The sequence below is a fragment of the Phocoena sinus genome, chromosome 3 (genome assembly GCF_008692025.1).
Source record: "Phocoena sinus isolate mPhoSin1 chromosome 3, mPhoSin1.pri, whole genome shotgun sequence".
In the NCBI taxonomy this organism is placed as follows: Eukaryota; Metazoa; Chordata; class Mammalia; order Artiodactyla; family Phocoenidae; genus Phocoena; species Phocoena sinus.
The window spans coordinates 107,127,316-107,147,931 of record NC_045765.1 but is presented as its reverse complement, the minus strand read 5'-3'; the positions used below and the strand labels follow the sequence as shown (position 1 = coordinate 107,147,931).

General features: G+C 34.2%; 1 protein-coding gene across 5 annotated transcripts in view; it reads left to right on the top strand.

Annotated features, from left to right (window-relative positions):
• The window catches only part of XRCC4 (X-ray repair cross complementing 4), a 256,211-nt gene that overhangs the window by 24,915 nt on the left and 210,680 nt on the right, over nucleotides 1-20,616 (top strand). For 3 of the 5 annotated variants that reach the window (XM_032627537.1, XM_032627539.1, XM_032627541.1), the window contains exons 2-3: nucleotides 2,213-2,361; nucleotides 9,150-9,325. In XM_032627537.1, coding sequence (XP_032483428.1) covers nucleotides 2,223-2,361; nucleotides 9,150-9,325 — 315 coding nt within the window. In that variant the 5' untranslated portion in view covers nucleotides 2,213-2,222. Of the gene's footprint in view, nucleotides 1-1,671; nucleotides 1,736-2,212; nucleotides 2,362-9,149; nucleotides 9,326-20,616 lie in introns of all 5 variants that reach the window. The other 2 variants (XM_032627540.1, XM_032627538.1) reach the window with 1 other exon arrangement.

Below are 20,616 nucleotides of genomic sequence, written 5' to 3'. Positions count from 1 at the left end.
TTAAACTTTTAAATGGCAGGGTCAGCAAGTGATTATAAATGTGCTGGATCACAGTAACAGAATCACTATTCAGTGTAACCTTGACAAGCCAAATGTATAATATTTGAAATTGCACACCTGCAAAGAATGAACAAAGCAAAAATTGAACCTTGTACACATATTCGGTCAAATGATTTATGACAAAAGTAACAGCATTGCAGTAGGAAAGGGTAGTCTTTAATAAATAATACTTGGTCAATTTGATATCCATGTGGAAAAAATATATTTTGACCCCTCCTGACAATTGATGTACAAAAATCAATTCCAGATGGATTGTAGATCTAAGTGTGAGAGGTACAATTATAAAGCTCTTAGATAAGCATAGGAGAACATCTTGGTGACCAAAGAGTTCTTAATTAGTACAGAAAAAGTATAACTATAACATACAGATTTTGATAAATTTTAACTTCATGAAAATTAAGAACTTCTTTTCATCCAAAGTTACCATTATGAGAGTGAAAAGATAACTTACAGAATGGTAGAACTGTACATATATCTGTAAAAGGATTCATAATCCAAAAAGTAAAGAACAAAACAAAAAGAAAATAATATATCAGTAAGAACATCAATAAGAAAAATACAACTGAATAAAAACATTAGCAAGATTTAACAGATACTCCACAAAACAGGATGTTCAAATGCACAGTCAAGGTATGAAAAGGACTCAGCATCATTAATTATCAGGGAAATGTGAATAAACCATTGTGTAATACTACATACCCACCAAAATGGCTAAAATTAAAAAGATGAGAGTCCGCCTGCCCATGCAGGGGACACAGGTTCGTGTCCCGGTCCATGAAGATCCCACATGCTGTGGAGCGACTGGGCCCGTGAGCCATGGCCGCTGAGCCTGCGCGTCCGGAGCCTGTGCTCTGCAACGGGAGAGACCACAACAGTGAGAGGCCCGTGTACCGCAAAAAAAAAAAAAAAAAAAGATGAGAAATGTTTGTAAGGACATGGAGTGATCAGAACTGACATACCAAGTGTGTAAATTGGTACAAACCTTTTAGAAAGTTTTTGGCTGTGTACTACTAAAACTGAACATATGCATATCCTCTGGTCCAGAAATTTCACTCATGGTTATGTACTCATAGGTATATGCCCAACAGAAAAGCCTGGATATTGCTAGCATATTTATGGAAGCACTATTTATGCTAGTCAAAACCTGGAAAGTACTCAAATGCCTGTCGCTAGTAGAATGGATAAATAAATTGTACTATACCCACATAATGGAATATTATACAACTATGAGCATGATCTACAATTCTAAGAAGCATTTCTGAAATGTAATGTTCCATAAAAGAAGCCAGACACAAAATAAAATGTGCTGTATGATTATATCTACATGAAAGTACAAAGATACTCAAAATTCTAATCTGTTAGGAAAGTGGTTATTTGGGGACACAGTGACTGGAAAAGGGGTGTTGTGAGAATGAGTTCTGGGGTGGTAATGTTCTGATTGCTGATCTAGGTACTGCTTACATGGATTTGCTCAATTATAAAACTTCCAAGTTAGGTTTTAGATATCTGTACTTTTGCCTGGATATAATACTTCAATATAAAGTTTTAAAAATGTAAAAAGTTTATTAGCCTCAGGCTGTAATAGCTTGATATAATCCATCTCCATTACAGGGTACTTCTATCTCAGTGGACAGAGTGAGTCCTGGGAGCCCCTTTCTTAGAGAAGATGTGATAGGTATGGCCAACTCTTGGGTTCTGAGATTTTCTTTTCCAAATCTTTATGCTACTCTCCTTTTTCATTTACACAGTCTTTCTCCAGACAGAGACTAAGAACTTGATCCAATTTATCCTCACTAATTATAATCAGATTTCAGTCCTGAGATTATTCCCAGATCACTCACACAAGTTCTTGTGACTGTCGTAGAGAAAGAGGCTTTGGGGAAAATGTGATCTTAATATTGTTGGAGATAGTAATTTTTATTCAGCTACACAACTTGGGCAAATCATTTATGAGCCTCTGCTTTTACCTGTAAAAATTGTGAATCAGTATTGAACAGAACTGTGATTTACTGAGTTTGATGGTTGGCTATTATATAGCTTTTTGTTTTACTTGTTTCCTTGGTGCTTTATATAGCTGAGAGACCAGTACAGAAAGCATCATTATTTGATAGTCACAGTTTCTTGCAAAAATATTTTTTTTCTTTTATAACAGGTGATCAGAAATGGAGAGAAAAGTAAACAGAATCTATCTTGCTTCTGAACCTGATATAATTCATTTTCTACAAGTTGCTTGGGAAAAAACACTAGGATCTGGTTTTGTTATTACACTTACTGATGGGCAGTCAGCATGGACTGGGACAGGTAATGTTAAAAGCAAATTTTTTAAAGAAAAATTTCAATAATGTGCTATTCTTCAGTCCTCAGTGATACTTCAAATTAAAATGTTTCTTTAATAGATATTGGTTAAAATGAACATGATTGCTTTTACTTGTTATTGCTGTCTGATTTACACACAGATTTGTAATATTAATATTATTTTCTGTAAGTAATATTAATAGAAGGATAGAGAAATAACCATTTGAGTCTTAGTTCTTGGAGTTGGTCAGAGTTTTTAAAATGATCTCTTTATACAAAACATAAATAGTACTTTTTATATGTATCTTTTCTTAGGACCCCAGGGAAATATTGGGAGGCACAGGAAGGTGGATTGGCTGGGCCAAGTCTTGGGAGAGTGGGGTGGTGGTGGTTTTCTTTTTATTTCATATACTTATATTGTTGAATTATTTTCCAGTGAACATGTACTACATTTGTAACAAAAAGAAGCAGAACTAATAGCCTAAAACTTTGTAAACCAAAGTTCAAACCCATTTATGGGATTTTGGCTGTTATTTTATGAAATAGACTTTTGCTTTTTTTAATCTTTGGTAATAATCTTTTTAAAGAGGTTAATGACCCTGAAATCATTTATGGAACATTGCAGGTGTAAAGTCAAAATATCTAGAATTATGTTTTACTCATATAGCAAAATTTTGTTGATAATATACTTCGAAAGTGTTTTATTGAAAGATTTAAAAAGCTATTTCTACAGTTATGAAATAGTCATTTCTAGAGTTATGTTGTAAATGATGTTTTAGGTAAAATAATTTTGTCATGTTAATTTATGTGCTATTTGTATCTTCTATCAACTTTTGAAATATTCCCCTAAAATTTATTACTGTAATAATTATTATATCACCTTTTAAAATCACAATACATTGTGAAGTTTTGTTTTCTTCTTGAGTGTTACAAATTCTGTTATACAAATTCTGTTAGTCAAACTGAATTTGTATTTACAGGGTTTTGGTTTTTATTACTCATTTTTTTATGACAGAGAATGAGGAATGGTAATATAAGTATTACTGTAAAATAAAGAAATTTCAAGGATAATGTTTGTAGTACCTGTTATGGTATCTATTTAAGCTGTAAATTTCTATGTAAGAGAATTCAGTGGTTGGTTGGTTGTTGCAGTGCAGGACTGGAGGAAAATTTGTCAGGTTAGCTCTATGTATGCTGGTGAAGGTATACCCAAGTGACAATAACTCTGTTTTGGGGTAAATGGTACACAGGGTTGAAGACCATGGCAGTAGTCTAATGCCAGTTTTCAGGGAGAAAAGAGCAGTTCCAACAGCACAGCCCAGGAGGCAGGTCCTAGGTGATGTGGTTGGTTGTATATAAGGAATTTATAACTTAGATATTTCCAATTAACAAATGGTTTATTCTGTATAACAAGAAGTTATGGTCAGATGAATGACCTTGAGGTATTTTAAGAACCTTAATTATCAAAGAAAAAGATTAAATTTTGATGTAGTCAGTAAACCTCATTCACCAGGACAAAGAACAATAATACGTTGTTTGAATTTTTTTTTTATATCATTAAGGACTGTGAAAAGAAAAAGAACACTGTGGTTAACTCTTAAATCTTAATGTAACCAGAAATTTAAGTTAACTTTACATTTATGGAACATTTTGTTTATGTCATACAAAATGTGCTGGCAGTTGTTCTTAATATTCTTAACATGAATATTGTTTCACTAGCCTACATTCATTGAGAGCAAAGTACACATCTAATTTGCCAACCACTGTTCATAAGTATTTCTATCAGTACATAGGACATACATGCCTTGATGGATATTCTCTGAAAGAAAGAATGAAAGGATGCCTGAAATATATAAAATTGGTTAGGAAAAAGAAGAAAGGAAACTACTCATTTTAGAGTTAGCATATATTTTAATGAAAACTCCAGTTTCATATTTACTTGTTGGCGTTGATCATAAATGCAGTATGTTTTACCATTTGTTTTTCAGCTAATGAAATTTAGTGTGACAAAAATGTGATATCAAACTTCTGTATCCCTTGGTGGATTGTTAATCTTTTGGCTTCCTGTACCGAACAAGCTTTCAAACAGAAAATTTTATAGTGCACTGGATCTGGTCATTTATTTTCAAAGATATTGAAGTTTTAAATCTCACAAATGTTTAATGCCTTTTATTACTCGTGTGAATTTCAGGGACAAAATACGTAATCAAATAATATAACATTGTTTCCATGTTTAGTTAAGTCTTATACATAAATATAATTTGGTTTGGCACTTTACAGATAGGCAATAAGATAATTAAGAAATTGAAACAATTAAATAATTGAAACATGAAAATGAATTTCCTTCCTATACCTCATCCTGTTTTTTGTACAACTTTTTGATTTCTGCAACCTTCAATTTGGATAATTTTTTTTCTCTTTTCATTTGAGTGAAATTAAAAGGATGTGGGGTTCCTTTTAATCTCCCACACACTAAACTCACTGATTTATTTTCCATTAGCAATGTTTTATCTAATGAATGTTTTGGGGTCTAATTATCATGTGGTCTATCATCACTTCAACATTATAGAGGATTATATCACAGGGTTAAGTCACAAAGTGGGTTAATGATCAATGACTGTTATTTGACTTTCATAAGAATTGCAGTCAGCGGTAAGAAACTTATATCACCCATCTCTGGGGTAAAGTTCATTGAAGAGTAAATTAAACTTTTTAATGCATTTATTATCAAATAATTATATCTACCTATATTTGTTCTAAACACTGATATGTTTGGTGACCTATATGGAGATTATGTGACAGAGCCCAGTAGAAAAATGATTTTTAAAGAATGAAGTAGAAAAGTGGGTCCGTGATATGATGACTTATTACGTCTGTGTGTCTTCTCAGCTCTGACACAAACTTAGGATATGCAGTCTTTTGGTTCATTATACATAAGGATCCAAAGTAAAGAATTTTCTTTCCTTACTTACATCTTCACCTACCCATAAATGGTGTTAAAGTGATGCTTTCTTGGATTCTACCTGTCTGAGAACAATTCCTTGCTTTTTGGTCATGTTGGCCTGCTCACTTTTTATGCCATATTATGTTGCTCATCTGTATCCTTGCTGAATTTTATTATTTTCATGGCTTTTATCCCTGGTCACTGAAGTTTTTAAAGGAGCATTGACTGCTTACAGCTGTGCTTCCTGCAGCACAAAATTCAAAACCGGTGACCAAATTGTTTTTCTAGGATTGAAGTTCTAAATAGGCAGTCAGAATTTCACATTGACTGTTATAGGAAATGTTCAAGTAAATTTTTCTTCTTAAACTAATACCTTTTTTTTTACAAAACATATTTTTTAAAGGAGAGGCATAAATAGAAATAATTTCCTTTCACATGTTTTTTTCCTCTCAAGAATGAAATATTTTGAAACACTAACCAATGCAGCATTCACAGATGGAGTAACATACTAAGAGGGTATCTGAAAGGTTATCTAAGATGTCAGCACTTGAATCAAGGCTCCATAAGGCTGCCATTTTTGTCTAATGGTTGTATCCCTCGTGCCTAGAATAGTGCCTGGCACATAGTAAATGCTAATTAAGCATTTTTGGACTAAATGAATTGAATCAATAAATTCTATTAAATATTTTCAGACAGGCATCTTTTCATTGTAATGAAATTTAGAATACTTTTTACTAGATGCTTTATCAGTAGACATACTTTATTATTTTTTTAATATATTTATTTTATTTTGGAGTATAGTTGATTTACAATGTGTTAGTTTCAGGTGTACTGCAAAGTGATTCAGTTACACATATACATATATCCATTCTTTTTCAGATTCTTTTCCCATATAGGTTATTACAGAATATTGAGTTCCCTGTGCCATACAGTAGGGCCTTGTTGGTTAGCTATTTTATATATACTAGTGTGTATATGTTAATCCCAAACTCCTAATTTATCCCCCCATCCCACCTTTCCCCTTTGGTAACAATAAATTTGTTTTTGAAGTCTGTGAGTCTCTATTTTGTAAAGAAGTTCATTTGTATCATTTATTTTTTTGCATATTTTCTTATAAGTTTTTCTATAGTTGCATTAAAGATAGTTTCTACAGATTATTTCCTGTTTCTCTGAGAAATAATTTCTCTCTCTAGGTACTTATAACTCTTCAAAATTATCCAAACACAGAATATGAAATTATTCCTCAGATAAGATGCATTTGCCTTCTTAATTTTATGTTTTTTCAGAAGAGCTAATAGGGTATTTGAAAAGTCAATAGATTTGATAGTGGTGATCATCTTAAATATGCATATGCTTCAGAGAGAGAAAAAAATATGTTGAAGTATTTTAGAAGCTGTAAAATTACACAAGCATATTTTTATTCTTACCTTTTTTCAAAGGCTGTGTTGAGAGGTCATTTATTTTCAATATTAGAATTTATAAAAAACTGATCAGGAAAAATATATGGATGCATTCCTGGACTCTCTTCCTCATTGCCTGTCATGGGGCTTCCAGACCCTTGATAGCACATGGACCAACGTTATGAAAAGCTGTTATATTTTTAGGGATTCTTTAATCAAGATTTTATTGTTTCTATATTATTTCATACCAGTGTGTTTTTTAAATATTATGGAAGTAAATAATTTAGCTAATGTCCCATATCTCTGCTTCACCTCAAACCAGAATAACCAGAGAGATATAAGTATGACCCCAGTTTTACCACTTACCTACTTCATGACCCTAGACCATTACTTGATCTCTCTGAGCCTCACTTTTATCATTTGTAAAATGAGAATATCTATCTTTCAGTGTTGTAAGGAATAAAATAGATAAATGTAACCTTTAAGTAAAAAAGTATAGAACCGTATGAGTCTTTCATCATTGTGGTATCCTGAGTTGATACAGGAAACCACCCAACCATACGTACCTTCCAAATAAATATTAGATTAAATCTTGTAATTTTAAAAGCAAATAAACAGACACTTTGCAGCCTTTGAATGTAAGAAAGGGAATCCCCAGGTGCCATGTGTGAAGAGGTATCTGAAAACCAAAGTGGTTAATGGGAACTAAAGAGCTATAAGTTCATGGAATATCTGAACTAGATACACATCTAAGTGACTGTGGTTGTAATACCTGAGTGGAGTGGCCTGTTGAGACTGCAGGCCTCTTAAGGAATTTCTTTATCTCTAAAGATAAAGAAAGTAACCTGGAAGTGATCCTGTTAATAAAATCTTTAAAAAAACAGACAAAAAAATTACTCTGGCTTGGAGTTGTAGAATCAGAGTAGTCACTAAGGGTTATGAGTAAATTAAAATTCCTAACAGAAATCAGAATCCTGTCTGTGTTATATAAGTGTGAGGGTAGGGGGTTTAAATTTGAGCTGTCTTAAATTTGCTGCAAGTGTAAAAACCAAGTGAAGAAGTTAACTTTCAAAACTGGTCCAGAACTGGTGAAACCTGTAGGGACTACAAGAAAGGCCAACCAGCAACCTTCATTTAAAGCCTTAAATGAAGGGCTTCCCTGGTGGCACAGTGGTTAAGAATCCGCCTGCCAATGCAGGGGACACGGGTTCGATCCCTGGTGCGGGAAGATCCCACATGCCGCGGAGCAACTAAACCCATGCGCCACAACTACTGAGCCTGTGCTCTAGAGCTCATGAACCACAGCTGCTGAGCCCATGTGCCACAACTACTGAAGCCCGCGCGCCTACAGCCTGTGCTCCACAACAAGAGAAGCCACTGCAATGAGAAGGCCACACACCACAACGAAGAGTAACCCCCACTCACCACAACCAGAGAACAACCCGCGTGCAGTGAAGACCCAACGCAGCCAAAAATAAAATAAATAAAATAAATTTATTAAAAAAAATAAATAAGTAAAGTCTTAAATGAAGACTTTCTGCTGTCCAGAGCACTTGATACTCTGGCTAGAGGAGAGTCATGTTCACACCTCACAAAGCAGGAAAGGAAAAAAGGCAGAGCAAGAATGTGTCAGCAGCTAGAAGAAATGGCATTCATACCCTAGGAACCACGCAAAGAGAGTGATCTGAATGAGATCTTAAATATATTTAAATCCTTCAAATATTGAAAAGAAGGGTGTGGCAAGAACAAGGTATTATGAAAAAGAAACAGAGGATATCTAAAATTGAATAATCATTGAAGTAAAAATCTCTACGGGTGAGTAAAACATCAGCTTTAAACGTACCTAGATGAGAGAATTGGAAGCCAGATATATAATATAACGCAAGCCGTAGAGGAGACAATAAATATTAATTCCCTTCCCTTTCCTTCCTCATCGACTCCCTTCATCTGCCATTTTTATTGTTGGCACATAACGAGATGAGAAGAATGAACTCCATTTTTACTTTAATTTGACTCTGCCCATGTGAGTGAGAAATAGACTATAGACTATTTAATCTCTTTAATAATTGAGGCAAGGAAGAAAGATGTTTTAAAATATTGAGCTTATTAATCAGTATAGGAAATAATTGCTATGACCTAGGAGCAGGTACACAAGACGGTTGTTTCTGTGGTAACTTATAATCCATGTATTTGATCTGAGGACAGAGAAAGAACACAAGGAGTCTAATGCTTTCCAGTGAGATTTGAGACTAAATTAATGTCTCAAAAATTGCTAGTTCAGTTAAAAGGTGTAATTTGACTTAAAAATGTGTGGTGCAGACATTGATTTTACTTTTTGTTTAAATTTCTGTTACATAAGTAATAAATTAGTAGCAACAGGTAAATATGTTTATTCTTAGGTTTAGAATTTATTTTCAAGTAAATAAGGCTTTTATTATTGTTTCTCATAGTTTGTGAATCAGAGATTTCCCAAGAAGCTGATGACATGGCAATGGAAAGAGAGAAATATGTTGATGAACTGAGAAAAGCACTGGTGTCAGGAGCAGGACCAACTGACACATACAAGTTCAATTTTTCGAAAGAGTCTTGTCACTTCTCCTTTGAGAAAAACTTGAAAGATGTTTCAGTAAGTAAAACTTTCCATAATGTTATAATTGGTAAAATGTTAGAGAATACTTATTGAGAAATTATTTAAGTAACTAGCATATTATTCCCAGAATAGCTCAGAAACAAAAGTTTAAAAAGTACTTGGTTTCCAAGTTGGAAAAATGCTTCAAAGTTATAGTCATTAAATGCTTTATGTTAATGAATTGTGAAAAAAACTATTGGAAAATATATTTCATTTTTAATGCTTTAAGACTAAGTATTATTGAGATAATTACACGAATGAGCAGTATGAAAAATGGCGTCAGAAGTTTTAGACCATGAGACAAGGCTTACTGAAATGAGTTTGGGGAAATACTGATTTTTGAGAAAGAAAATAATATATTTTTCTTTGAATAGTTAATAATTATAACCTATTTTCTTCTTTATTAGCATGTATTTGCAATTACAAAATTATATAGATAAGTGTAGTAAGACATTTGATTAGAAATTAAGGTATTTTATTTATATTATCAAACTTAGAAGTATTAAAATAGAAAGAACTTTCAACCCAAGCTTTCTTAAATTTAGAGACAGTTATTGAACAGTTTGTGCCAGAACTAGATTGAGTTTAAAAAATTCTTTTAAAAAAAATCTTTAATTCAGAATGATTAAAGGGATTTTACCAATTAGAGAAACATTTGAAGCAACAGATGGAATCATTAATTTGAAATATATATTATCCTGTATAGAATAATACAGAGAGCCTGGCTTCAGTAATTGTTTCTGAAAAATTTAGAATTATTCTGAATTGTTTAGAAGATACATACTTATAGTACTTAGCTGCCAATTTATGTAAGTTTCAATAAGCTGAGGTTCTTAAGATGATAATTTAAATTAGGGTAAGGTTTGAACTGACTACTGAAATTTTGTTATTTATCGCAAAGTACTCTTTCCTGTGGCTCAAGTACAATCAAATGATGTTATATACTATGGAACTGCTGACTGTTTCTTCTAATATTTTGAAGCAGATCATTGTCAAATTGGTTATAATGCCATTTCGCACTCAACAAGCATATGTATGTAATGACTAACATTATTTCATGCCTCCAGTTTCTGGTTTTCATATGTGTTGTGTTACACTGGTACATAACAAATTAAGAGTGTGAGAGTACTTTTGGGTACCTGAAAGGCTTTTGGTATCTTTGACATGGTGAAAAGGAGGGTTTGGATGGAGTACTTGCCATGCTTAGCGATACATCGGATCTTGCCGCCTTTGTGAAGAAAGTCCTCATGACTTCAGTTGTTTACAGTTGGCTTGGCATGTATCAGACTCAAAAACCGTGACAATAATCCTGAAAGATAGCTTGCTTACTACCCTGATATTAATCAACTTTATCAGAGCCAAAGGCTTGAACCACTAGCTTTTCAACAGGTTTTCTCAAAAAAACAGAAACAGATTAAGAGATTCCTAGTAAGGCAGATGAGTGTTGGTTCCCTAACAAATATGCCCTAAAGCACTACAATGCAGTTTAGATTCCTGCCTCACTATTTATTCATTTATTAATTTGCCTATGAGAAAAAGAAAGGCTACTTTCAGAATGGTTTGATGAGGAGGAGTTCATGACTTGGCTTACTTGAGAGATATTTTTGGATGTTTGAATGAGATAAAACTTTCAGTATGAGGTGCTACAGTCAGCCTTACGGATGCAGATGAAAATCACAGGTTTATTTGGCCAAATTTCCGTGGGAATCTTCTAGTGCTGTAGGATGTGCTTCTGCAAATTGAATTTCAGAGTGACAGTATCTTTTAAATTCATCTGCTGGCAAAAATATGCAGACAATTGGAAATATGGCAGAATACTTTTTAAGGCTAATTTTGCTTTGGATGACCTAAAACTTTAAAAGGAGTTTGTAATCCATTCCTTGATGACACAGATGTCTGATTGTTGCCAAAAATGACCTCCTACACTTAGAAGAAAAGAATGAACATAGATTCACCTTAAAAGGTTATAGTGAATTCTGTTCTGTTGTTGACATAAGGTTACTCTCCCATGACAAAGAATATTCCATGAGTTCTAAGTACATTAGCTACCAGTTTCATACCTCTTAGAGTCAGGGTTTTTGGGCATTTGTTGTCATCAATTCAAGAAGTTTTATGTGTCTAATTCTGTGTTGAAGATCACTGCATAATTTGAACATTTTGAGTATTCAAGTCATATGACTTATTTGAAATTTACATTTCTATCAAATTTTCTCCTTTTTTCCTATTTTTAAAAAGGAAATAACTACTAATTTTTATATTCAAGAAGACCTGTATTTTTTTGAAATATTACCTTGTGTTTTAATTGGCCATTTCCAAAGCAATGAAATATTTAATATGTATAATGTGTATGTTGATGTTTATATACATTTTTTTTGAGGAATGGATCCATAATTTTCATGAGATTGCTTTTGAGCTCATAATACTCAAAATTTCATTTTTGCTCTCATTGGCTTTTCCTTACAGATAACATAGACTTCTAATTTTAGCTTAATTCTCATTGGGATAAATGTTGAATGGCCAGTTGGATGCTAACTCTTTTTCTCCGTACAGTACAAACCTCTGGGACCCTTCCTGCTCCATCACCAGGACACTTCAGTTGGCAGTAGATTGTTCTGGATGACAGCATACTCTAGTACAAGCATTTAGAACTCATTATCTCTTCACTATAAGTACTGTTGCCTACTCAAGAGATTATCACGTACTTTGTGTCACTCTTTTCGCTCTGCCTTTTACAGTTCTTATGGATTTTGCAGTATATACTTTGTCATGCAAATAATACGTCTTAATTAAAAATGTCTTCCTCTTCTTCTCTCATAATTTGCTCTGTTCCTTCAGAAAACATTTTCATTCATGAGCCATGTAAAAAAGACCTAATTTTTTTTTGATAAGAGTAACCCTGGGGGGAGACAAAATACCTGTATGCAGAAAACTATAAGACACTGATGAAAGAAATTAAAGATGATACCAACAGATGGAGAGATATACCATGTTCTTGGATTGGAAGAATCAATATTGTGAAAATGACTGTGCTACCCAAAGCAATCTACAGATTCAATGCAATCCCTATCAAATTACCAATGGCATTTTTTACAGAACTAGAACAAAAAATCTTAAAATTCGTATGGAGACACAGAAGACCCCGAATAGCCAAAGCAGTCTTGAGCGAAAAACATGGAGCTGGAGGAATCAGACTTCCTGACTTCAGACTATACTACAAAGCTACAGTAATCAAGACAGTATGGTACTGGTACAAAAAACAGAAACATAGATCAATGGAACAAGATAGAAAGCCCAGAGATAAACCCACGCACCTATGGTCAACTAATGTATGACAAAGGAGGCAAAGATATACAATGGAGAAAAGACAGTCTCTTCAATAAGTGGTGCTGGGAAAACTGGACAGCTACATGTAAAAGAATGAAATTAGAACACTCCCTAACACCATACACAAAAATAAACTCAAAATGGATTTGAGACCTAAATGTTAAGACCAGACACTAAAACTCTTAGAGGAAAAGATAGGAAGAACACTCTTTGACATAAATCACAGCAAGATCTTTTTTGACCCACCTCCTAGAGTAATGGAAATAAAAACAAAAATAAACAAATGGGACCTTATGAAACTTAAAAGCTTTTGTACAGCAAAGGAAACCATAAACAAGATGAAAAGGCAACCCTCAGAATGGGAGAAAATATTTGCAAACGAATCAATGGACAAAGGATTAATCTCCAAAATATATAAACAGCTCATGCAGCTCAATATTAAAGAAACAAACAACCCAATCCAAAAATGGGCAGAAGACCTAAATAGACATTTCTCCAAAGAAGACATGCAGATCACCAAGAAGCACATGAAAAACTTCTCAACATCACTAATTATTAGAGAAGTGCAAATCAAAACTACAATGAGGGGCTTCCCTGGTGGCGCAGTGGTTGAGAGTCCGCCTGCTGTTGCAGGGGACACGGGTTCGTGCCACGGTCCGGGAGGATCCCACAATACCATGGAGTGGCTAGGCCTGTCAGCCATGGCCGCTGAGCCTGCGCATCCAGAGCCTGTGCTCTGCAACAGGAGAGGCCACAACAGTGAGAGGCCCGCGTACTGCAAAAACAAACAAACAAACAAACAAAACTACAATGAGGTATCACCTCACACCAGTTAGAATGGGCATGATCAGATAATCTACAAACAACAAATGCTGGAGAGGGTGTGGAGAAAAGGGAACCCTCTTGCACTGTTGGTGGAAATGTAAATTGATAGAGCCACTATGGAGAACAGTATGGAGGTTCCTTAGAAAACTAAAAATAGAATTACCATCTGACCCAGCAATCCCACTACTGGGCATGTACCCAGAGAAAACCATAATTCAAAAAGACACATGCACCCTAATGTTCATTGCAGCACTATTTACAATAGCCAGGTCATGGAAGCAACCTAAATGCCCATTGACAGATGAATGGATAAAGAAGGTGTGGTACGTATATACAATGGAATATTACTCAGCCATAAAAAGGAATGAAATTGAGTCATTTGTTGAGACGTGGATGGATCTAGAGACTGTCATACAGAGTGAAGTAAGTCAAAGAGAGAAAAACGAATATCGTATATTAACACATGTATGTGGAACTAGAAAAATGGTACAGATGAACCGGGTTGCAGGGCAGAATTTGAGACACAGATGTAGAGAACAAACATATGGACACCAAGGGGGGTAAGCCACGGGTCAAGTGGTGGTGGTGGTGTGCTGAATTGGGTGATTGGGATTGACATGTATACAGTGATGTGTATAAAATTGATGATTAATAAGAACCTGCTGTATAAAAAAATAAATAAAATAGAATTCAAAAACTTACAAAAAAAGAGTAACCATGGGTTCATAGTTTAGCTTGCTCATACATCTGTTTTCTCATCTATAAAGTTTTGAAGTGATTTCTTGGATTCATTCCAGGTCATCTAACATACTGCAGTTTTATGTTTCTAAAAATAGTCCTAATGAAGGAAAGCCATGAGGTTTGAAAGAAAATTAAACATGATAAGCACACATACACACCCTCCCCCACACACTAGAAGCATACATGAAAATTGGCTTTAGGTTTCTATTAGAATTAAAATAAAGTCTTTTTGCATTTTCTTTCCCTTCCTCTCTCCTGCCCCCACCAGCAGATATTGGCTTCGGATACAGTTAGCCTGAAAACTTGATGACTTAAAAAGCATGGAAGTTTGCTTTTCTCTGATGTAATGATCCAAATAGGCAGGCCTGGGTTAATACAATGGTTTTATGATGCAGGGGCCCAGGGAGTTTTTAATCTCATTGTTACTCTTATGCTCACCTTTCAGGCAACAAGACTGAGTTAAAGAGAAAATAAAGCACACATGCATTTTCTTTGACCATCACTGTAAAATTGCAAGCATTACTTTTGCTTGCATCCCATTGTCCAGAACTGTCACATGGCTTCACCTAGCTGCAAGGGAATCTGTGAAGTGTGATCTTCAGCTGTGTCCTATGCCCAGAAATTTTCATTACTGTGTAAAAAGGGGAAGGTGGATATTGAGGGACAAGGAGCAATCTCTGCATGTTACATTTTAGGAGAGATTGAATGATCATTCAGTCATTTAGAAGGGTTCACTTTTACTGTTACAAGGGTCTTTCTCCAGAATTTTCATTATAAATAATTGTTTCAGTTGTTTAAAAAATGTTACAACATATAGTAAGGTATTGGTTAGTTTGTATCTTACTATATGTCATAACTTTTTTTAAGTGGAAGTTAAAAAAGTTCAAACAACCTCTCTATATTTATTTAACTTACATTTCTCAGATATATAAAAACGAAGTAAAATAAGTTAGCCCAAAGCATTCAAAGTTGTTTTTAAAAACAGCAGTCTAAAATCCTATATTATTGCCATGTGTCCCTGTGGTTTGGGGGACTTTGAAATCAAATGGGTATTTCCAGATGAAATATCAGAATTGGAGCATTTGTTATGGTACTCTGCCAAAGAGTTTGTCAAATATAGTAATGATTTTCAGGTTTGTGGGAGTATGGGTTGCAAATGTGGTGCTTGAATGCCTCAAAAAGAAATTGCAGTATTCTTTATTTCTATGATAAAAATATTTGTATACGTCTGCCATTTTTGTATTAAACGCTTTATAATTCCTGACCTTTTGGAATGTGGGAACTAAATCAGTAATGTAAGTGGTGCAGAAGTCCTGCTCAAAGTATATGTTTTGTAGTTAAGCCATGGAAAAGACTTCAGAATTATTACTTTAAAAAATTAATTTTTAGTTATACAGTTTTGTATTTGAGAACTCATTTTCCTTTTCTTTTTTCATATTGCTCTGCTTTGATTTGAAGTGTTTTCTTCTTTTATAAGAAACACCTCAGTCATATTTTAATTTTTTCAGTTATTCCAGGATTTTTCAGAAAATAACTTAGAGCAAAAACAGAAGTAGGAAGTAGCATGTAAAAACTATGCTCTAAGAGAACTTTTGAGTATTAATATTTGCTTATTATTTTTCAGTTAATCTCCTTTTCAGTTAACATGTACTCTCACTTCATCATGTGGTGTTGGCATCATCACTCTCTGTATGTGAGGAAACAGTTGCTAAAAGCATAAGCAAGTTCCTAAGGAAAGCACAGGTAGTAAGTCAGGTAGGGTAGAATCCAGGTCTCTGTCAAAATCAAGTAAAATTTTTCTTGTTGTTTAGGTGTAGTGTACATACAATAGAATGTACCTATGTAAAATTCAGTTTTCATTACTCTAGACAGTTCCTTTGTGCCTCTTTGAGGTCAATCCCCAATTAGCCCCTTTCTTCCTCACTCTGCTTACTCTCCAGGTTCCAGGCAGCCACTAAACTTTTAAATTTATTTGGACTTATACTGAGGCTCCAAATATGATCTCTCTTGTTCAGTGGTCTTTGAACACTTGAAAGAAATGTTTATTCTGCTGTTGTTTGGTGGATTGTTCTATAAATGTCAGATCAAGTTGGTTGAGCTTGTTTAAGTTTTCTATATTTTTGCTTATTTTCTATCTACTTGTTGCACCAATGACAGAGAATGTATTCAAATCTGTAACTGTAATTATGGATTGGTTTATTCTCCTTGAAGCATAATCAGGTCTTGCTTCATGTATTTTTGAATCTTTGTTATAAAGTGCAAAACATTAAGGTTTGTCTTGTCCTCGTGATGATTTGATGCCTTTATCATTATGAAATGACCCTCTAACACTTAAAATTCTTTGATCTAAAATCCACTTCCAGCTTTCTTTTGATAGGAGTTAGCATGACATATCTTTTTCCATCCTTCTGCTTTTGACTATTTTTGTCTTTATTTAAATTGGGTTTCTTTTAAGAAATATATAGTTGGATTTTGCTTTTTAAATCCAATCTGGCAATCTGTGTCTTTTAATTGGGGTGTTTAGGGCATTTACAGTTTATGTAATTATTGGTGATGGTTTTAAAATCTGCTGTCTCTTTCTGTTTCACCTTATTTCCTTGTTTCTCTTATTGTGTCTTTTTTTGGCCTACTTTAGTATTTTTTTATGATACTATTTAATCTTTTTGGTTGGCTTATAACTCATTTTTACGCTATTTTAATGCTTGCTTTAGAGTTTATAGCATGTATCTTTACCTTATCACAGTCTACCTTGAAGTGAAATACTGCTTTACAGATAGTTTAAAACTCTTATAGCAATATACATTATATACACACACACACATTATACATCCATTTTTTCTCTCCTAGCCTTTATGTTATTTTGGTCATACATTTTACTTCTATTGATATGTATGTTATAAACTCCACAATATATTGTAATAATTTTCGTTTTTAACAGCCAATTAACTTTTAAAATCTATTTTGAAATAATTTTAGACTCACAAAAAGTTTCAAAAATAAGACATAGAGTTCAGGATACCCTGCACCTGGGTTCCCCAATGATAACAATATATAACCATAGTTATATATTGTTAAGAGCAGGAAATTGACATTGGCACAATATTATAAACTACAAACCTTATACAGATTTTGCTACTTTTTACAAGTAATCTGTTTTTTTGTTGTTATGCTTTTTTGTTTCGTTTTTGTGTGTTTATACTTATATGAATTTTATTACATGTATGGATTCATATAACCACTACCACAATCAGGGTGCAGAACTGTTCTATTATCACAAAGAAACCTCTTTGTTCCTTTGTGCTACCCCTTTATAGTTGTACCGGCTCTCCAATGTAACCCTCAGCAACCACTTATCTGTTCTTCATCACTGTGCTTTTGTTATTTCAAGAATATTACATTAATGAAATCATATAGTATGTAGCCTTTTGAGATTAGCTTCTCCCACCCACTGAGCATAATAATGCCCTTGAGAGACATTCAAGTTGTTGCAAATATCATAATTTATTTTTATTTATTTCTGAGTAGTCCATTGTATGACTGTATCCGTTTGTTCATCCATTAATGACTTAAGAACATTTGTGTCATTTCCACTTTTTGGCTATTACAAAGCTGCTTTAAACATTCATGCATAGGTTTCTGTGTGAATATAAGTCCTCATTTCTCTAGTGCAGAGATTGGCAAACTATATCCTGTAAATCGGCTGCCCATTTTGGTAAAGTTTTACTGGGACATAAGTGTGCCCATTTGTGTATTGTCTGTGGCTGCTTTTGTGTTATAATGGCAAAGTTGAATAGCTGCAACAGGACATTGTGGTGTGCAATGACTGAAATATTTACTTTTGGTCCTCTTAGAAAGAGTTTGCTGATCTCTGCTTTAAGATAAATATCTAAGATTGGGAATACTGGCTGTATGACAAGTATGTGTTTACCTTTATAAAGAAACTGCTAAACTGTTTTCCAAAGTGGGTGTACCATTTTATATTCCTACCTGAAATGTATGAAGGATCCACACTCTTTCCAGCACTTAGTGTTGTCCGTATTTTTTATTTTAGCCATTCTAATAGGCATGGTATGTATGGTATCTTATTGTGGCTTTAATTTCTATTTCCCTAATGGCTGAGGATGTTGGTTTCATGTGCTTATTTGACATCTGTATAACCATCTTGGTGAAGAGTCTTTTCAGATTTTACCCATGTTTTTAGTTGCATTGTTTGTATTTATTTATCAGATGTGTGATTTACAAATATCTTCTAATCTATCACTGGTATGTTTACTTTTTTTTTTTTTAGAGAAATTAAAGAAGAAACCAGAAGTTTCTAGGAGGTTGAAATGAGGTTTTTTTGTTTTTTTCTTTTAAAATTTATTTATTTATTTATTTTTGGCTGCATTGAGTCTTCGTTACTGTGCGTGGGCCTCTCACTGAGGTGGCTTCTCCTGTTGCAGAGCACGGCCCTAGGGCGCGAAGGCTTCAGTAGTTGTGGCTCGTGGGCTCTAGAGCGCAGGCTTAGTAGTTGTGGCGCACAGGCCCAGTTGCTCCGCGGCATGTGGGATCTTCCCGGACCAGAGCTCGAACCCGTGTCCCCTGCATTGGCAGGCGGATTCTTAACTGCTGCACCACCAGGGAAGCCCTGGTATGTTCATTTTATTAATAGGGTCTTTTGTAGAACAGAAGTTTCTATTTTTGATGAATGGTCCAATTTGTGGATTTTTAAAATTTTTATGGATTATTCTTTGGTGTCATGTGTAAGGACTCTTTACCTATCCCTAGGTCATGAAGATTTTCATGGTCATGAAGATTTTCCATGATTTTCTTTAAAAAAGTTTTATAGTTTCATGTTTTACATTTAGATCTATCATCTGTTTTGGGTTACTTTTGTTTAGGTTAAGGTTCATTTTCTTGGATATGAATGTCCATTTGAACTAAGACCATTAGTTGAAAAGACTCTCCTTTCTCCATTGAATTGCTTTTGCCCCTTTATTAAAAATCATTGGCTGTACTTGTGTGGGTCTATTTCTGGACTCTGTATTCTGTTTCATGAATCTATGTATATATCCCTCCACCAGTACCACACTGTCAAAATTACTGTGGCTACATTATAAGCCTTAAAATTAGGTTGTGTAATTCCTCTAACTTTATTCTTTCTTTCAATGTTGTTTTAGATAATTTGGTTTCTTTGCCTTTCCGAATACATTTTAAAAGCAGCTTTACTCTATTTACAAAAAAACCACAATTGAGTCTTCTAGTCCATAAGCACAGTATTTTTTAGGTTTTCTTTGATATCTTTCATCAGTATTTTGTAGTGTTTATTAGCACACAGATCCTGTACGTGTTTTGTTAGATTTATTTCTAGTTATTTCAGTCTTTCTGGAATTATTATAAGTGGTTTTATTTTTTTAAATTTGAGTTTCCAATAGTTCCATTACTCATATATAAATATAGTTTATTTTTTTGTGTTGACCTTATAATCCCCAACCTTGCTAAATTTCCTTATTTGTTCTAGAGTGTTTTGTTGTTGTTGTTTTATTGTGTGTGTGTAGTTTTGTTGGTATCTTTTACTTATATAATAATGTCTGCCAGTGGGTATAGTTTTATTTCCTTTTTTTCCCCAATCTTTATGCCTTTTATTTCCTCTCTTTGCCTTATTTCACTGGCTAGGATATGAAACTACTATGTGGAATTTTAGTGGTGAGAACAGAAATCCTTGCCTTATGCCCCATTTTAGGGGGAAAGCATTCAGGCTTTCACCATTAAGTATGCTGTTAGCTATAGTTTTATTTTTCAAATGCTCTTTATCAGATTATGGAAATTTCTTTCTATTCTTGGTTTGCTGATGGTTTTATTATGGATAGATATTGAATTGTCTTAAATGCTTTTTTCTGTATCAAGTCGTGGTCATATGAGTTTCCTTTTTTAGACTGTTAATATGGTGGATTACAAAGATTGAGCTTTTGCCTTGCATTCCTGGAATATACTTGATCATGGTGTATGTCTGTGGTACTGGGGAGAAGAGTGCCACCTGATTAGTGCAGGGTGAGAATGGCTGGATGTTAAGTCCCTGCCCACCATTTCCATGGCCACAGCCCCAAGTAGAGAGAGGAAGGGACTTCACCTTCTGAGTTCAGGGTGAGGGTGGTAGACGAGGCTTCACCTACAGCCTCCTGTCTTTAGTACAGGATTGGGATCAGGATGGGGATAGGCATGTTTCTTCTGGGTTCTTAGCCTGAACTGAGAGGGGAAGGGTTTTAGGTAAAAGGCTTCTGTCTTTCCTGGCTACCCTTTTCTACTTACCATGGCCAGACAGAAGTAGTTTTTCTTTTTGTTTATTTGTACCCACTGGTGTTTTCATGTTGCAGGCTTCTTTAATATCCAGGTTGGATATATGAAGGTCAACAAAACAA